Raw genomic sequence first — 20,507 nt, 5'->3', positions numbered from 1 at the left:
AAACAGGGTGGTGGTAATGTCATGATTTGGGGTGGTTTTGAAAAAGGAAAAGTTGGTGATTTCGTTCAAGTCAAATCAACAATGGATAAAAAATTGTACCTTAGTATTTTGATTTATCATGTGGTGCCAGCTGGTATTCATAATATTGGTAAAGAGTTTGTCTTTCAACAAGACTGACCCTAAAAAAATTATGTTCAAATTATTTGAAGACAAAAGAAAAACAGAAAGTGGTTAAAATCATGACTTGACCTCCACAATCATCTGATACAAACCCTATAGAGGAACTATAGGATGAGCTGAACAGAAGAGTAAACATAATGTTTCCAACTAATATAAATAGTCTCTGGGAATGTCTCCAAGATGCCTGGAAAAACTTAAGTTTTGAAACAATAAATAAGTTCTTTCTTGAATGCCAAATCTCTGTAAGGCTGTCATCTGCGCTAAAGGTGGTCATATTGATGAGAGTAAAATCTTGTTAAATTATTAAATTAAAATATTGTTGAGAGATGTATTAGTAATAAGTTGATGAAATAAATGAGCATAAGTTGTTTTTTCTAGATGATTCACACACTGACCAAAGACTTTAGCATGCTAGTGTATATACTTTTAAATGATTTTTAATTTTCAAACCGAAACCCTAAATCAATGTAGTTGCACTCTTTGCATGTTCTCCCTATTTTTCAGTCAATGTAGCAGCACTCCTTACATGTTCTATCTATTTGTCAGTTGATGTTGCATATATAATTAGTTTCATCAAATAAATTTAATGGTTTTTACATAAAGTTTTACATAAACTTAATTTTGTCATTTTTAAAGTCAGAGTCATTAAGAACCGTTTTTTACCATAAACAGAAATTTATTACCACATACATTATCAAATTTATTACTATAGGTAATATAATATAAGTATATATACTAAAGTCCCTTAAACCCTCTTTAGATAAAAAAAAATCATAACTAAGTGTTTATTGTGTGCTGCGGGTATCTTATGTGAACAATTCAATCTTAATTTAAGTTTAATTGTTCAATATTTAGAACATGTTTACGTCTATTTTCTATTTAATGGCAATTACAATTACATTATTAAAAAAAAAAGAAGAAAACTTGGAACTTAAATGAAGCAAAATTTTTTGAAATTCCAATAATAACAATTTCATGTAAACACCATCTTTGAACACCATCCTTGAACATTGATTTGAATAAAAACTATAGTTTTTGTATTAAAAATTAAGAAATTTCACAAGTTTTCATAACTTTTAAGTTTTCACCTTTTTTCAAAACTTTTTCAAAAAAATGGTTATTTTTTGAATTTTTTGTAAAACTGCTTCATTTGAGTATCAGGTTATCCTATTTTTGAAGAAATTTTCAAAAGGCTTGAATTGTTTTAATCAACAAGTGCCATACTAAAATGTTACATGTTATAAAATCTGTTTACAATTTTTTTAAACTAACACAAAAATAAACTTTGGACCTTTAGCTATATTATAGGAGTAGTGACAATATTACTAAAAAAAATTTAACAACTAAATAAATAAAAATAAATGCACGAGTATAAACAAAAACACAAAGTTAGTTATAAATATTATAAATATTATAAATATTATAAATATTATAAGTTAATATATTAATAAGTAGTTTTTAGTTAATTAATAGTTAATAATTAATAGTTAATAATTAATAGTTAATAATTAATAGTTAATAATTAATAGTTAATAATTAATAGTTAATAATTAATAGTTAATAATTAATAGTTAATAATTAATAGTTAATAATTAATAGTTAATAAGTAAATATTATAAATATTTTAAATATTATAAAATAAAGTTATAAAGATTATAAATATAAAAATGTTTTATGGTTGTTGTTTTTTTTAAAATAAAAATGCTAACTCATTTTGAATATGAGTTAAATATTTCTAAGTAATACTGAGTGAGTATTTAATGTAATTAAAATAGAAAACAAAAACAACAAACCTTACCTCTAAAGATTTTGCCATGTCATATGAACACAATAAAACAAAAACAACAAACCTTACCTCTAAAGATTTTGCCATGTCAACACAATAAAACAAAAACAAAAATCTTTAGCACAAATAAAATATTTGAAATTTATTTTTATAATTTTACACTTACAAAAAAAATTAAATAAAAAGCAAAAAGCAAACTACAATAAAAAGTATAAATATTTTTTAAACTAATGCAATTTAAAAAATGTATTTCAAATTAAAAAAATTTCAGATTTGAAATAATAATTTTTAATTAAAAATAAAAACTAAACTTTAATTTAAATTATTTTTTAAGTAAATTTTAAACTTTTGAAAACTTTATTAAAACCACAGAATTTTTTGTTGTTCATCTCCTCAAGGTCAAGAGGGAGGGAAGGAAGGCGGGGGAGGGGAGGCAGATCTTTAACTCTGAAACACAAACCTTGACAAAGAAGGCTGCTGTGCAGAGAAATTAGTTGAGAGCAGTGATGGTGATCAAACTCCACACTTCTTGGTTACAAAGCCTTATACAAATATACCACTCCAATCACTCCAATCACTCCAACCACTCCAACCACTCCAATCACTCCAACCACTCCAATCACTCCAACCACTCCAATCACTCCAATCACTCCAACCACTCCACAACTTATGTGTATTACTTTTACTCAGGCAAATATATAATATAATTAATATTATCAGATCTTAATAAAATTTTTATCATTTGATAAAAATTTTTAAAATCAAAATTGTAGAAAATATATTGAAATTAAAATGAAATTAAAAAACAAAAAATTAATCAAAAATGGTGTTAAGCAAAGTATTGTTAACTATAAATAAAAATCAGAAATCATAAATACAACAAAAAAGTATACAAATATTAAAAACAATAAAACTATATAAAGTGGTAAATAATTAATAAAAAAATAATCAAGCACCAAAGACCAAAAGTAAAAAGTAAACTAATAAACAAATAAAAAAATGCTTGCTAAGTTGTGAATTGAGGAAAAAAATCTTTGAAAAAAAAACCTTCGAAAAAAATTAAAAATTTTGTAGAAAATGTATCATTATTAGAGAACCACTGCAGTGATTTTATTCAACTCATTTTGTAAAATTCTAGATTTATTTAATCATCTTGTAAGATCATTTTTATACAATGTCATTTTTATTGATTAAATGAACTTCATTTTTTAAAAATTTACAATAAGTAAGTTCTTCGTTTTTGCAACTATGATGATTTTCAACATATAGTTTGCCATTGCTTGCAAGTTTTCTTCGAATGTTATTGTCATAAAGCAGTAGTTTGGCCTGGCTGATGAATTCCTAACAACAAAATATTTTTAACTAAATAAAAAAAATATAAAAATCAATTTGTTGCAAATTAAAAAAATAGCACAGAAAAGGCAAACTATAGAAACAAAAAAGAAATTATATTTTATGCAAATTCAATTTCTTTGTTTAATTTTTACAAATGAATGAAATTTGTTACTGAATATTTAATTTTCTAGTTTTTGTGTGGTCATGTTGACCAAACATGTTTTTTGTGTGGTCATGTTGACCAAGCATTTTATTTAGGTATTTACTCAAACTAAGCCATTCTGACTTTCCAACTTAAGCTACTATTGTATAGAAGATCTGCTTCTGCTTTAAGTAAATAAAAAATATTGTTAACTTTATATTGAACCAGAAAATATGCCTATAGTAATATTATTTAAAAGTTTGGTGTACTTACATAAATATATTTATACTATCAAATATTTAAAAAAATACTCTTTCATTTAAAGGGATCCCAAACTCCCAAACATGCTCTGTTCATATTAAAGAGAATGATCAAACAAGCTTCTGGCATTTGTTGTTATTTTGAAAATCCAACCACTTCATTACAAAATGATAGCACTTATAAAAAAAAACACGATAGAAAATGTAATTGTACATTGTTAAAGTATTTGATGGGAAAATAAAGACTTGCATTTTGTGAAACTCATGAAAAGTGTATGGAAAAATCAGTCCAAACAGTTAATCCTGGAAACTTTCTTGCAATTGTGCAAGAAATAGCTCACAATAATGTCAAAATGTATTAACACTATTGGAAAAAAATGCATACAAGAGTGGTTAATTAATGAACTCAAAACTGCAAATTACTACTTAACTCTAACAGACAAAGTACCAAGTGCAAACCAACAATTTTTCTATTTGTATGTATGAAATATGTAAATGCAGAAAAAGAAATTCGATAAATATTTCTTAATTTTTTAAATATTAATAGAATAACTAGTAAACATATTGATAAAAGTTTAAAAAAAATTCTATAAGGAAAGCAGAATTGATATAACTTCATGAAGAGGTCAATGGTGCTGTAAACATGCAAACTATACAAATAAAAAAATATGTAGCCAGTTACATTAAAGATTCACCAAACATAATTGTAACACAATGTAGCTTTCATAACTTGAATTTATAAATTGCTGCAACATCAAAAATAACAATCATTGTAAACATTTGGTGGTATAAAAAAACAACATTTTTTTCAATATCTCTCCAAAAAGAGAGTGTATACCAGAGCTAAGAGCCAGAGTTGTAGAGAGAGAATCATCCAAATGAAAAAAGATTTTGATAGAGATCTGCAAAAGATGGTCAGAAAGCTGCATATGAACACTTTTTTCTTGCCATTTATTGTTGACCATTTATAGTCAAGACATTGGAGATTACTTTAGGAAACTTTTTAAAAACAATTTAATGCAGTTTAGTGAATGGACGTCCTATTCCCATAAGAAGAAAATTGACTGACTCTTTCTATATGCTCTTTATATATTAAATTCGAATTCATATTTGGTATTGTAACTTTGTACCACTTACTTCACCCGTTAAAGTATATCGTGGAGTGGTTGCAAGAATAAACAACTGACATTGTGTGTGCATACTGTATTTAAGAGAGAACTAATGATTTGAACTATTTATAGGAAAATGTTGAAAAGGAAACTGAAGTATGTTACTAACAAGCTGCATGTATTGCAAGTAAATTATTTGCAGACCTAATAATTTCAAGAATTATCATGAAGCAGATGCACAGAAAATATATACCTGCAGCGAATTCATTTGAATGTTATGAGCAAGCCTTGATTATATCTATTCTTGACACCATCATTTCCCAAATCAAAGAAAAATACCCAAAATACCAAATTTGATTGCTGCTAAAGTTTTATGCTTAATTCCCTCAATTTGCAGCAGGGAGATAACTGTGGTTCAGGAGTTAGTCATAATGTAAAAAAGTGATGCTCCAAACTCATAAGCTGTAAATCAAGAGTTAATGTTTTGGTAAAGAAATTAAATGGCCTCAAAATAGACCTAATACTTTAATAAAAGCCATAAAAATCACATCCTAGAAAATTGAATGGAAAAAGCTAAGTTTTTTAGTAAATTATTTAAACCAATTTTCCAAATAATGTTATTTTTTATACAAATACCCATTTTCTTACTATACGAGGTATAAATATAACATAAAATATGAAAACAAATTATCAATTATCTTAAACAAAATTAAACTTATAATGCAATAGATCAATCTGTATTTATACAAGTTTATGTTTTCATGCAAATTTCATAATGGCAATCTAGGATGATATTTATTTTGTATTCTATAAGTGTCTTTATTTTGAAACAATTACCCCTCATACTAAAAAATTTTCACTGTAAAAGCCTGCAAGTAACTACAAAAAATTCATTTTTAACTAAGGTTTTCAATAAAATTTCTAATAGGTATTTTTTAATATTGAAACATTACCTGAGGTGTATTGAACAGAAACCCATTTTCGCCATGAGTTATTAATGAGTTATTACCATCATTTTGGCGAGCAATTACAGGAATTTCTAATTTCATTGCCTAAAAAATAATTATCAACATTCAGAAATATTTTCAATAACATTGCTTAAAAATTAAACACATCCTCATAAAATTGACATCATCATACAATTTCAAAATATATATAAATTAAGATAGTATTAAATAAGTATAAACAAACGATATATGAATTTATAAAATGTTGAGCTCGACAACACTATAGTATTAACAATATATATTTATTAAATTATTTACATCATTAACATCATTTATTCCTTGAGAAAATAAATCAAATTTTTGTGCAATGTGGTTTGCAATCAAGTCTATCTTATTCTAGTTTAAATGTATTTCATAAAATACATTAATTAGTCTACTTTTGTAGACTAATTATTTTAGTTCTACTTATTTAATAAATCAATGACCTCACTAACAATGTAAACAACAATTTAATCAAAATTGTATTTGTAGCAGATAGTTCTAGAACATCATAATTTATTTAGCAAGATGCAAGTGATAATATAAACTTATGTTATAAGTTATAGCTTATGTTGTAAGTTGCAGCCAGCAACAGATGCAGCAGATGTAACATACAAATATAGTTTAAAGCTTGATCAGAACTATAAAGATTTCCACACTGAATCTCATCACTTCCACACTGAATCTCATCACTTCCATTACTGAATCAGTACTAAAACCAAGGAATGAAAAATTTGTTTTTCAAAAGATAAAACAATTTTAAACAATTTTAAAATATTCATTAAAAGTAATATCAACTTTTGATTTTTGATGATTAAGGGTAAATTAATTTTTATAAAAAATTAACAAATTTCTATAAAAAAATAATTTACCCATTTATTAAAAATTTTTTATTAAAAGTAAAAATTTTAGTCTTAATAACAATATAGTTATCGTGCAAATTTAATTTTTATATAATTGAACATAAAATAAAATATCTCGCTATTTTATTTTATGTTAGGAAAACAAACAAATATTTTTGAATAAATATTTACAAATAGTATAGTACTTGCAACTTGAACATTTTTTAAAATCATAAGAAAAATAATTTTTAAATTCATGTACTTAAAGAAATGCCTTTTACAATGACACACTATTTTAAATCAACTTCTTATCTTTGGATAAAACTAAACAAGATAAACACATACAAAAAATATTTTTGGGACACTGGTTTCAACTAAGAGGGTCCAGAAAAGCTCAAGAACATCCCTTCATGTCTCCTTTTTTTTTAAAAAAGTCCCTATATCCCATTACCTTTTATAAAAAAATGTAACTTGATTCATTCTAAAATTTTGGTAAATTTTTCTAAAATGGAGTAAATTTCATCAACACAGTTGTCATTTCGCCTAAATTATTCTATTTCATTTGAATCACTGGCTCATGTTTGCGCATTACTTTTTTTTATTTCACAAAAAACAGAACCAAAATAAAGACTTGAAAGACAGTCACATTATTATTTTTCAGAGCTCATTTTGAGTTTTTTTTTAGTTTTATTGTGAATATATTTATATATATATATATATATATATATATATATATATATATATATATATATATATATATATATATATATATATATATATATACAAGTGTTTTGTTTTGGTTTTAAAGAAATTCTTTTTTATTTGTTAATTTAAAAATTCATAATTTACATCTACATCTTGTCTGTTAAAAGCACTTGAACTGTTTTTTTTCTTCTCTAATTAGATTTTTAAGATCTTTTGTCATCTAGTGCAATTAGATTAAAAATTTCAAATTTCATATGTATTTCAGATTAAACATTTCAAATTTCATATGTATTTCAGATTAAACATTTCAAATTTCATATGTATTTCAGATTAAACATTTCAAATTTCATATGTATTTCAGATTAAACATTTCAAATTTCATATGTATTTCAGATTAAATATTTCAAATTTCATATGTATTTCAGATTAAACATTTCAAATTTCATATGTATTTCAGATTAAACATTTCAAATTTCATATGTATTTCAGATTAAACATTTCAAATTTCATATGTACAAAACAAAAGCAGAAAAGTAAAACCCATTTATGGTATTATTCATTAACATCGTTGCTGCAAAGCAAAACTATCTTAAGTCCATTTTTGGCAAAGTTGACTTTTTTGGTTTAAAATACTCCTTAGGTACATAAAAGTCATCTCACAAAGTATGGAACCAAAATTGATTTTATGTACCTAAATCTTATTTAAAACTGAGTAATTGATTATATGCTTATTATTATTCATATTTTATTTAAAAACTGGTGTCACTCCTTTGATCAGAATTCTGTTTGAGTGACACTATCCTTATCAATCATTTAGTTATTATTAATAAATAATTATAATTAAATTATTATTCATCTTTATTATAGAAAAAAATAACCTTGTGCAAAACATTTTTATTTAAAAGTAATAAAAATTGAATTGTGATTAAGGTTTATGAGATGTGGTTGAGTTGTTTTGTGTTTTAAAAGTAATTTGATCAATACAAGTTTAATTTTATACCAAAGTAAAAAAATAAAATTAAAAATTTTAATTTCTTTAAAAAAAATAAAATTTTTTAAATGCACATTTAAAAAATATGAAACTTAGAAGTTATTATATTGGAATATAACGAATTGTGGTTTTTAACTTTTTAAATTGCAACTTTTGCAATCGATTGCAACTATGATTGCAACTATGACTTTTGCAACTATGAGTAAAATTCAAATATGTCCTAAAAAAAATAATTGAGAGACATTGTTGCTGCAAAACAAAACTATCTTAAGTCCATTTTTTGGCAAAAAAAAAACTTTTTTGGTTTAAAATACTTATTACATATAATAAATAACTGAAAACTAGTAGATTTAATCAAAAAAATCAAAAGCAGTGATTAAATTTAAAACTTTAAATGTCTTTTTCTCAGAACAGCCAAAGTGGACTTAAGATTTAATTTGTAGAATTTTGTCATATTTTATATAATTTTAAAATTATCTTAAGCCCATTTGCATTGTTGCTTCTCATAAAAAAATTTTTTTAATTTTTTATTTGTTATATTATGAGAAATAACAACATATTCTATAAGTATTTTAAAAACAATTTGGTTTAATTAAGAAGATCAAACGCAGCGAAGAATTAAAAACTTTATATGCTTTTTTCTCAGAACAGCAAAAATGGACTTATGATATTTATTTCACTTTGTTTAATTAATAAACTTTTTAAACACATTTTCTGTTTTGATTAAGCAATCTTATTTTAATGCTTTTAGGGAGTGTTCACAAAAACGTCTTTTAGGGGGTCACAAAAACATCTTTTACCTCTTATTAAAAAATACTGGACAGTAATTAAACAAAAAATGAAAAAAACAAAAAAACTTTGCAAAAACATTAAAGAATTAATATATACCATTTAAAAAACCATCAAACCGTTTTGATTCTGTGCACAAGCTTATGGGCTAAAGCAAAAGTTCAAAATTTTTTTAGATGTCTACAGAAATAAATTAATTTTTTTAATGTATGAAAATTATTACTTAAAAATTGATGAGACTTTTATTTTTATTTTGTGTACACACAAAATAAAAATATTAAAATATTATGTGCATATTTTTTATGAATAAGAAAGCTTATTTTTTTTATTCTTTTAAATAAAGGCTACTAAAGACTTTTGATTTTCATAAAGTTTTCTGATGATAACACTTATTCTCTCATCAAGTGATGATAACACTTATTCTCTCATCAAGTGATGATAACACTTATTGTCTATTCATGCATTTTATTTGCTAGCTGTTCAAACTGGTTCTGAGTAACCATGTTTAGTTATTACATAATTAATATATGTATGAATCTTATTAATAATTAATGGTGTAGTGGTAGAGAGCTCATTTTGTAAGTGAGAAGTTTCACGTTTGATCCCCACCACATCCTTGGTAGTACTGGCCTCAATTTGTTTCTCTGCGCAGTAGCTTTGTTCATCAAGGTTTGTGTTTTAAAGTTAAAGAGTTTTAAGAGGGTTACACCACAAATGGTAGCCTTCTCAACTGTAGTGGTCCTCATGGTCTTGGGGAGGTAAGTTACATTTGAAAAAAAATAGAACAGACACAAACTTTACAATCAAATATTAGACACAAACAAAGTGTTTTTATTCAAATTAATTTTATTTCTTTTATTTTTAAGATTTTATAATACCTTAAGTAAGTTACTTTAATTATGAAAATTAAAATAAGTTATATATACACATTAAATAAAAATTGAAATTATCACCAGAATCCTTAGTATACTTTTTTGAAACAAACAAAAAAACTATAAAAAAGAAATAGAAGATGAAATAGAAAGTGGTTTCTAAAACAATCAACAGAAACTATGACAATATGTTATTTTGATAAATGTATGAGACAGATATCTAACAACAAATCAAGGAAAACAAAACCATTATAAACACATTTTACAGAACTTATTTTTCTAGCATTAAATATGAAACAAGTAACTAGATATTAGAAATTAAGATACCTACAACAGTAAATTGTGTTGAGCTGAACATTGTCATGCAATCATTTCACTAGGATAAATTAGCCAATTGGATGTCCTATAAATATTAAAATGGTAGATAATTTAGCAGTTTTCAACAGCATTTACAGTTCAAAGAAGATTACGGACATACCAAAAAAAAAAGATAAGTAAAGTAAGGTTAGAAAAAAAACAAAATGACATAAACCCACATTTATCAAACTCAGCTATTTTGATTCAAAATTTTCATTGCAAAAAATTAAACTATCATTAGGATAAAAGAAGCTTTTCTAACATCCATATCTAACTAATTGTTGTTTAACATCCATATCTAGTAATTGTCCTATTAAATTGTATGTCCTATTAAATTTTATATCCATTCGTTTGAGCTCTGATCAGATTTAGAATTCAAAGATATATGTTTAGATAGATATTAGTTTATATGTTAAAAGCAGAAAGCATCTTTGGAGTTATTTTTGATGTTAAAAAGAATTAGAGCAAACATAATAAAAAATCAAGTTGATTAAGTGATTACCATCATGTAATATGTATCATGTAACATTAGAATATGATATAAAAATGTTTCAACATCATTTACTAGTAACAGCAGTAAATAAACTGAAATAACATCAGTAGTTAAACTGAAATGTGATAACATCAATTACTAGTGACACGAGTAAATAAAAAGAAACGAGATAACATCATTAGATTGAGTAAAATGTGGTTCATTTAGAAAAAATGATTTTATCTTAGACATGAATACTTTTGTAAAAATTAAAAAAAAAATTTAAACAAAAAAAAAGAAAATTAGCTTATGTTCAAATCAACCTTTAAACTTAAACTAACTTTAATTTAAGCTATAACTTTTTATTAGTTAATTTAAAAGACACAACAAAACATTAGAATAAAGCATAACAAATTAATAATGTAAATACAATATGTAATAAATGTAAACATGTAAAAAGCTTTCTAAATAAAGTAGGTAGTAAGTGTAACTGAAACAGTTTCCCTAAAAATTATTAGAAACTTGTAGTTTGATTTCATTGAGTTTCAATGAAAGCTTATTTTTGTTATAAGTTTAGAACTTTTTGTTGTTTATACATTCTTTTTAAATTTAAATCTCTTTTATACATTTTGGGTTTTTAATAATATTTATTATTTTCTTATTTAATTTTTATGTTTATTTTTTCATTTGTTTACATGTGTTTTCTTGTTTGTATTCTTGTTCTTTTTTTTGCTTGTTTGTTCAAATTGTTTTCTAGGTGTTCTAGGTTCAATTTGTCTTCTAGGTGTTACTCTTTTAATCAAATTTTACAATTAAGTAATATTTAATTAAAATGCATCCTTTTTTTGTTTCTTAACAAGTTAGAAAAAATTAATCATGATACTCTAAACGTTTTCACTGAAATAAAATTGTTAAGTTTTATCAGGATAAATTAATGAATAAAGATGAGTGAACATCAAAACATTGTTTCAGCATGTCAACCAAATCAAATTAAAAAAAATCAATCTTTAATAGTTAATGCAAGAAACACCAATAACCATAAAATTTAAACTTTGCTTTGAAATGTGAAAAATAGTTTACTTTAAAAACTAAGAAAAATAATCTTATAAATTTTAGTAAAAGTATATAAATTTATTTAATTACAAAAAGTTCTAACTTCTAATAAAACAGCTGACATTCCTTCACTAACAGAAGAATTAATAACTGCAGTACTCTGTGTAATCAATGCATGAACACAGCAGCAAGCAATTGTGGGGAACATATAAATTCCATAGCAGCTAAAAAAAGTAAAAAATCTTACCAACATTAGAAAATAAAAAACAAATAAATTGTAAATATTTTGTTTCAATTATTCTTAATACAGTTAAAAGATTTCTTACTTAGAAATAAGTCACTTAACAAAAAGAATTTTCATTCTAATAAAAAATTTTTGACTTTTAGTATTATCACTTTAAGTATTATCAATTAAGAAAAATAATAAATATAAAATAATATAAAATATAGTTCTTATAATTAAATATTAAAAAATTTTAAGTTTATTTTTTATTAACTTTAATAATCTCTTCAATTTCTCAGGAAATAATGAAAAAATAAATAAAAAGAAAGTACAAAATTAACAATAAAAAACTGTGAGGTTAGTCCTCATCAATGTTTTATTGTTAATTTTGAACAAATACTAACAAATAATAGGGTAAAAGCGGGTCAAACAGATCACCGAACAATAAAAATCAAGTAACTTTATTATTTTTTTTAATTTTTAAACTATTTTTTTTAAATAAGATAAAAAATACTAACAAGCACATCATTTATTAATTTTTTTTTTAATTGTATTTGAAAATATTAAAACTAGGAGAAAAAAAATGATCGCTTTTGGCAGAAAGTCTGTTAAAACCCATCAATATAAAATACATTTAATAAATTTAACATTTTATATATGTAAATGTATATATTTTTACATATTTTTTATGTAGCGTACAGAAATAATAAAGATTTAAGGCTTACATTTTTTACAACAAAAAAAATCTGAACCCATTACAAAATTTTTTGGCAAACATGTCTTGTTGCAGAGCCAAGTATTGCAATTTGGATTCTCGCATGACATCATGTCTGAATGTAATTCTTTTTTACACTTTCTGCATTTAATAACTTTTCTTCTTTTGGCTGAAGGTGTTGTAATCGGTTCTATATTTTGAGTTACTTCTTTTTCTGCAGGGTTTGGCAATGGCATTATGAGTTTGCAGATGGTTTTACGCTTTTTAGCTTGTTTTTCAGCTAATTTGATAATAAGCAGCAATAGCAAATTTGATAATAAGCAGCAATAGCGTGCAAATGTGTAAAACACTTACGCTCTCATACACCTGTTTGAGCAACGTAGAAAAATTTTCTTTATCTAAGTTTTTGCATTTTGTGTCTTTGTTATATTTGGTAAGAACTGCCTTCCACACTTGCTTAACATGGCAATAGGTACCTCTGTCTAGTGGCTGAAGAATGTGAGATGAGTGGGCTGGTAGACAAATCAAAATTATATTGTTTTCCCGACAATAGTCGGGAAAACAATATAATTTTGATTTGTCTACCAGCCCACTCAACAAAATAATAATACAGCTGCTAAACTGACATGAGACGTATGTCCATCAAGATGTGAAATATGAGTACTACTAATACATTCTGGTATATACACTTTCTTCAACCATTCAATAAATGTATCATGCTCCATCAAACCAGATTTAGAAATTGAATATTTGGTGCCAGTCGGACCACTTAAAGCCCACTCAGCTCTAAAGTTTCATTTTGCTTTGTATACCACGAATGGTGGTGTAAAGTATCCATCAGCATTACAGCAATTGTTCAGTAATAATGGATTTTTTCATTGTTACCAGTGAGTTTCAAAACACGCTTTGCACCTTTTCGACATACTACAGTTGCTTTGCCTTGATCACCACAGAAACCCGTTTCATCGCAATTCCAAATGTGACAACCAGAAGTTATCACAGACAATTGATATTGTTTAGTAACAACTTCAAAATAATTATCAATTATTTCTTCCATACAAAAAGCGGCTCTGGCAGATGCTAAAGTGTGAGTTTTTCTTTGGGAAATTTCTTTAGACCATCGGTTTATAAACGCATAAAACCAGTCTTTGCCAGGCCTGCCATTTTTAAATAGGCCTGATTGATTTTTACGAAGAAGGTAACCGCATACGAAGTCCATGACATCATTTCGTGTTAAACCATACCCCAATCACATAGGAACTTAAACACATGCACCATAATTGACTCTGTTTGCTGTGAGAGTACGGTTGTTGATCCTGATCCCTTGAAGCTAGCATTGTTGTTGCTTTTGCGACCTATTAGAGTTGAGAATGAAATGCCATATTTTAATGCAACTTTTCTGATTAAAGTATTTTTTTCTTTTACATCATTTAACGCAGCTTCTATATCTTCTTCATTGTATGACTTTTTACTTGTTGTCATCTTGAAAGTGTATAATTAATAAATATCATTTTTGTAAAATAACTTTATATAGGAAGAACCCGAAACTAACACATGAGAAAATCCAATCATTTAATTAACCTTGGTACCTAATTTAAAAATTCACATACTACTTAATAAAGGAATTTAAAGTAAATATGTGAATGATCAGTTATACCAGAAAAAAATAAATAGAGGAGATGATTCTCTTTCTTCTGGTGTTTTTATTTTTTAAATACTCCTATCAGTTGCCGTTTTATAATTTTTCGATCAGTGATCGAAAAAATAGTATGATCGGTTTGACCCGCTTTTACTCTAGACAACAAGAAGTTACAATAAATACACACAAAAAAAAACAAAAAAAAAACTGATAACAAAAGTTAAAAATAAAACAAAGTAAAAAATAATTGACAATAATTAGCTGTGGCCACAATTCAAGATAAACAAGTATTTTTTAACAAAAGAGAGAAACTTTATTTAATTTAATGGTTTGATAAAAAAAGTCAGAATTTAAAAATAAAAAAAATTCTATTTTTTTATAATATTATACCTTTCCAATTTCTTTTTACACTTTTGGGAATAAGATACATCCAACTAAATGAAAAAGTCATCTGTAAGAGCACAAGCATTTTGTTTACAAAGTGCTTAAAGTTTAGTTTGCTGCTATCTTATATATATATATATATATTATATTAGGCTGACAACTTAATCAAATTTTAATATTTTTTAATGGCCTTAACATTAAGAGATAAAACTTTTTTTAGGGACTGTGAAATTATATATAACTTGATAATTGGTTTTTAAAATGTCCCCCATGGACCACTTTTTTAAAACTATCTAGTTTACTTATTTTTATTTTTTTTATTTTAACATCTTTGCTTCCAACAAGGCTGCAAGCAACCTCTATTAGAGTTGGAAGTTACTGGAAGAGAAAAGATGAAGATTGTAGAGCAAGATAACGATTGACAGACAACTTAAAAGGTTGCAAATTATATGAATCAGGGAAGCAAGAGGAAGCAAATTCCAAAGAACTGATGTTCAAGGAAAAAAACTAGACTTAAAATAAGAGTTTTTGAAGCATTTAGGAACAGTCAAAGAAAAAGGATGAGACTTAATTGAATGATGAGTAACACAAGATCATTCTTGTGTTACTCATCATTTACTTTAGTAGATGGCACAAGAGATACTAGCTCTTTAGAGCAGTGCCCGTTATAGTATTTGTAGAAAAGAGAAAGAGAAGCAACATTATGACAATGTGATAATGGTTGGAGGTTGGCTGCAATAGCAGGTTCAACTATGTTTACAATGCGTTTTTGTGCGAATCAGATCGCTCTCCAGAATTATTGAAGATAGGGATAACAGATGCCGCTTTCCAGCAGGGTGGAAAGCATGACTCTGATAAGCACTTGTTAAACAGTTTTGAAAGTATAGACAACAGCTCTGGAGAACACTTCTGCAAGACTATAGCAGGTATGTTGTCCGGACCACAAGCTGTAGAAGAGTCTAAGCAAGAAATCACTTTAAATACAGAAGCTGGAATGATACGAATGTCAAGCAATGGATCAACCTGTTTGACAACTAAATCAGGTAGAACCCAACTAGTAGACTCAAGAGATGATATTGATGAAAAGTTCTTAGCAAACAATGCAGCATTGTATTTAGGTGAGGTGACAAAGTCTGATAAGAGAGGTACAATAACAGATTTGCCCTTATTGTTAATACTATTAAAGATTCTCCAGAAGTCACGAGAGTCTTATTTTTGTAATGAAATACGAGATTTTATGACTTGAGAATAGCGGGCTTTGGCGTTAGACAAAACCTTTTTACAATGGTTACTAGCAGTAATAAACAGACGTCTGTTTTCTGGAGAATTCTTTTGCTGATAGATATGGAAGTAACGCTTTCGATTGGCTATTGCAGCAGCACAATGTGAGGAAAACCATGGAGAAGAGTGAGGCTTGACCTGGAATCATCGAGAGGGAATAAAAAATTCCATACCAGCCTGTATCCACAAATTTATGTAAGAAGGACATTTGTCACACCAAAAGTACAAACAGGGACACCATCCATGCACAACATGGCACTGTTAATACTTTGATATTTTTCAGCTGTTGATAGAATCAGCCTCTCTGAGAGCTACCACAGAGTATGGGAACCTGACTACCAGTTGGCCTCAGAACCATAAAACTAAGTTTTAGAGCTGTACCCTCATTAGAAGATATTAGAATGAGATGCCTAGGCATAAAAACAGAGACACAAGCAAAACCCATGCATTGAGTCAAGAAGATCCAGCATGGAACATTCTAAACTGGAAACAATATATTATATTACAATACATCTGCGTCAGTCTAACAGATGGGGGAGGGGTGCAAGGCTGGTCAACAAATAGAATCTGTTTACCTCTTAAATATTGTTTATACTCATTTTAAAAACATTTAAAAAACATACATAGTGTTTATACACATGTTAACATATTACTACAGCCTACTACCACGTAACATTAGCCTACTATTGCATAACATCAGTCTACTACCACATAACATTAGTCTATTACCACATAACATCAGTCTACTACCACATAACATCAGTCTACAACTGCATAACATCAGCCTACTAATGCATAACATCAATCTACTACCACATAACACCAGTCTACTACTGCATAATATTAGTCTACTAATGCATAACATCAATCTACTACTGTGTAACTAATTTCAAGAACACTAATTTCAGGATTTGTTGTAGCTTGTATTTAAAAAGTTTACTTTTAAAGAAACCTTAAAAAAAGTTAAAATATTCAATTGTTAAGCATTGAATATTTTGTAAAATATTCAATGCTTAACAAGTTAAGTGCAATAGTGACGTGGTAATACTGATTCAGAACTTATCAATCACTAGAGCACTGTAGTTATGTAGTAATATATATTTTATTTAGCATAAACATGAACAACCTTTAACAATACCACTTTATACTTTTAAAATTTGTTTTGCTCTAAGTTTATATTTGTATATATGTAACATTAATATATGTATATATGACATTTATGCAGGTTAAAGTCTTCTTTTAAATGGCATGGGCTTAAATCCAACATAAAACATTAAAGCTAAATATCTAAAATAAATATTAAATACTTAAACCTCAGGTCCTACAATAACTAAATATACATTTGGATTAGATTGATGCCATTCTAAAGAAAACAAATAAAAAATTTTAGCTGATGAGTTAAAAATGTTTCAAAGAGTTAATAACATCTCTCATAAAACTTTCCATCATTATGAATAAACTAATCTTGATAAAAAAAAAAAGAAAAACATTATATTTGACTAAGAGGATCTTCATTCCATTAAGTAAAATCTCTTATTTTCCAATTTTTTAATGATTTTAAGAATATAGACTTTGTGAGCCATTCTGCAATCCACACTACCCTAGTTCTTAATTAGAGTTTGAATCAACGTACATAGTTTTCATCTTTGTGATCATCTAGAAACCTATAAAAAACTGCAACAAAACTGTTACATGTATTTTTTCTCCGCCCTTTTCAGTAAGTTAGAAATCTTACCACATTTTTTGTGGTAATCATCTTGATCTCTAGCCAACAAAGTTACTACCCTAGACTTCATATTGTTTATTATATTTCTGGTTAGAGAAATGAGGTCTTGTCTCTTCAAACTTATCCATAACAGCTACACAAGTGATCAAGCAAGTTGATCAATTGAAAACTTTATTTCTGCTTTTATCAAAGCAGAAACATTTAAAAAATTAGTACATTAATATTACCATTAAACATATTTCATTACATATATATATTTGAAAATGTTGTCAAATGCAACTCCTGAAACTATACAAAAGCAAAATTGTTGAAATTTTATAACATAACACATGATATAAAGCAATGTAAATATAAATAATATAAAGCTATAAGCATAATCTACATTTAGTTGGATATCAACAAGCTCTTGAATCAAACAATATTTGCTCATATAAAATTAACTATTCTCATACTTATAATCAACATAAACCGTAATATTGGTTTAAAAAACCTGTGGTTATACTTTTCAGTAAACTGTGGTTCTACATTTGAGAAAACCGTGATTACATGTGTTACTACTATTCAACATTCTAAAAGTTTCTAACAAACTTTACATAGTTCTGGAAAATTCTAGGAAATTCTGCAGTTTAATAATATAAAATATCATCACCCTGATTATAGAAACCAAGTAAAACAAAAAGCTATTTAAATAATAAAATTAAAAATGTTATCTATAAAAAACAAAAATACCTCTAAAACCATGTACTTTAATAGAAAATAACCATACCAGAAAAACTATCAAACAAATATATCTGGTCTTTTACAGGTCGTAAACCACCAGCAAGTAAAAATAAATTCTAAAAAAATTATACAAAAGATATGCAAATTTACTTCAACGTTTAATTTATAATTCTTTTGCAGCCATTACTAATTCAAACTTGAATGATTAACAAAATTCAAACAGCAAAATTACAAGCTTAAACACTTTATGAGAATGTGATGAAGTTTAACATTTGCATAGCAATCGACTATGATACATAGGTGATTTTAATCAGCTTGGTGGATAAAAATTTTATATTGATTAAAATTCAGGAAATGTGGACAATAAATTTGAGTACAAACCACTTGGACAAAATTGGAAAAAAACCTGCTTATACAAGTGGATATTGCTATATGAGATATCCACTTGTATGAGATATCCACTTGTATGAGATATCCACTTGCATGAGATATCCACTTGTATGAGATATCCACTTGTATGAGATATCCACTTGTATGAGATATCCACTTGTATGAGATATCCACTTGAGAGCAACATGCACTTGCAATTATTAAAATGTTTTTGACATTTTCAACATTTTTGCATCATTTTGTCATCAATGTAGAAAAAAAGCCTTTTGTTTTTTACATAATTACGCAACAATAGATGTTGTATAGCAACAATAGATGTTGTATAGCAACAATAGATGTTGTATAGCAACAATAGATGTTGTATAGCAACAATAGATGTTGTATAGCAACAATAGATGTTGTATAGCAACAGATTTATTAAAAGCTTGGAAAATTGTTGAAAACAAGTTTACTCGCAAAAAGCTCATGTAAAAAGCTAATGTCAGGTGTTAAGAGAAAAGTTTGTGCATTTTGGAGGCAAAGAAAAACTTAAGAAAATATATTTATATCATTTTTTATATTTATGAAGTTTATATTAGATTTATTTTTTCAATTATAAATGATCTTTATGTAAGCTACTGATTATCCTATCAAGTAAACAGCAGAGTAACCTAATAATCTACCAACTAAGTAATCACTATGTAAACTAAAATAAGTATATCTGAACATCCTTATACTGAATTAACTCCAAAAAGTAACCCAAAGATCTGATTGGAATATTATTTGACCTACTAAGTAAACATTTGAGTAACTTACCAAGTAACTTGCTAACTTAGTAACTTACTAAGAAAAGTGTTAATTAGTGCAATTATTAATTTAATTATTTAAACTATTAATAAAACAGCTTCAATGAGCAACCTGCTGAGCAGGTTGCTCATTGAAGTAACAAAATAAAACAAGTTGTAAAATAAATATCATACCTTATTTTCCAGATCACATACTTTCTATAAAAAATATAATTTATTCTTTAAATGTATTTGTAATATATAAAAAGAAGTATATTTATAAAATATATCTACATAGTTGATTCATTGATAAATATATATATATATTTTTAACTATACAGTATATATATATATATATATATATATATATATATATATATATATATATATATATATATATGTATATATATATATATATATATACATACTACATATATATGTATATATATATATATATATATATATATATATATATATATATATATATATATACATATATATATATATACATATATATGTAGTATGTATATATATATATATACATATATATATATATATATATATAGTATATATATATATATACATGTATGTATATATATATATACATGTATGTGTATATATATATATATATATATATATATATATATATATATATATATATATATATATACATTATTGATATTGTGCCACATGATATTTGAAAATACCTATTTCGTCAACTCTTTTATAAGAATTTTATGATATTTTATTATATCTGAATTTATATAATTAATTTAATTTACTTTG

At 25.9% G+C, this 20,507-nt stretch overlaps 1 protein-coding gene across 1 annotated transcript in view; it reads right to left on the bottom strand.

Moving 5' to 3' along the window:
* The window catches only part of LOC105845146 (glycosyltransferase 1 domain-containing protein 1), a 39,784-nt gene that overhangs the window by 3,612 nt on the left and 15,665 nt on the right, over nt 1–20,507 (bottom strand). The window contains exons 7-13 of the mRNA XM_065807495.1: nt 19,917–19,940; nt 18,614–18,683; nt 17,435–17,484; nt 14,847–14,890; nt 11,983–12,103; nt 5,766–5,864; nt 3,187–3,307 (exon numbers count right to left, since the gene is read on the bottom strand). Of these exons, the coding sequence (XP_065663567.1) occupies nt 3,187–3,307; nt 5,766–5,864; nt 11,983–12,103; nt 14,847–14,890; nt 17,435–17,484; nt 18,614–18,683; nt 19,917–19,940 (529 nt within the window). The remainder of the gene's footprint in view (nt 1–3,186; nt 3,308–5,765; nt 5,865–11,982; nt 12,104–14,846; nt 14,891–17,434; nt 17,485–18,613; nt 18,684–19,916; nt 19,941–20,507) is intronic.

The sequence above is a fragment of the Hydra vulgaris genome, chromosome 10, assembly GCF_038396675.1.
Source record: "Hydra vulgaris chromosome 10, alternate assembly HydraT2T_AEP".
In the NCBI taxonomy this organism is placed as follows: Eukaryota; Metazoa; Cnidaria; class Hydrozoa; order Anthoathecata; family Hydridae; genus Hydra; species Hydra vulgaris.
Note: the sequence above shows the minus strand (reverse complement) of the source record. Positions and strands in the feature narration are given on the sequence as shown.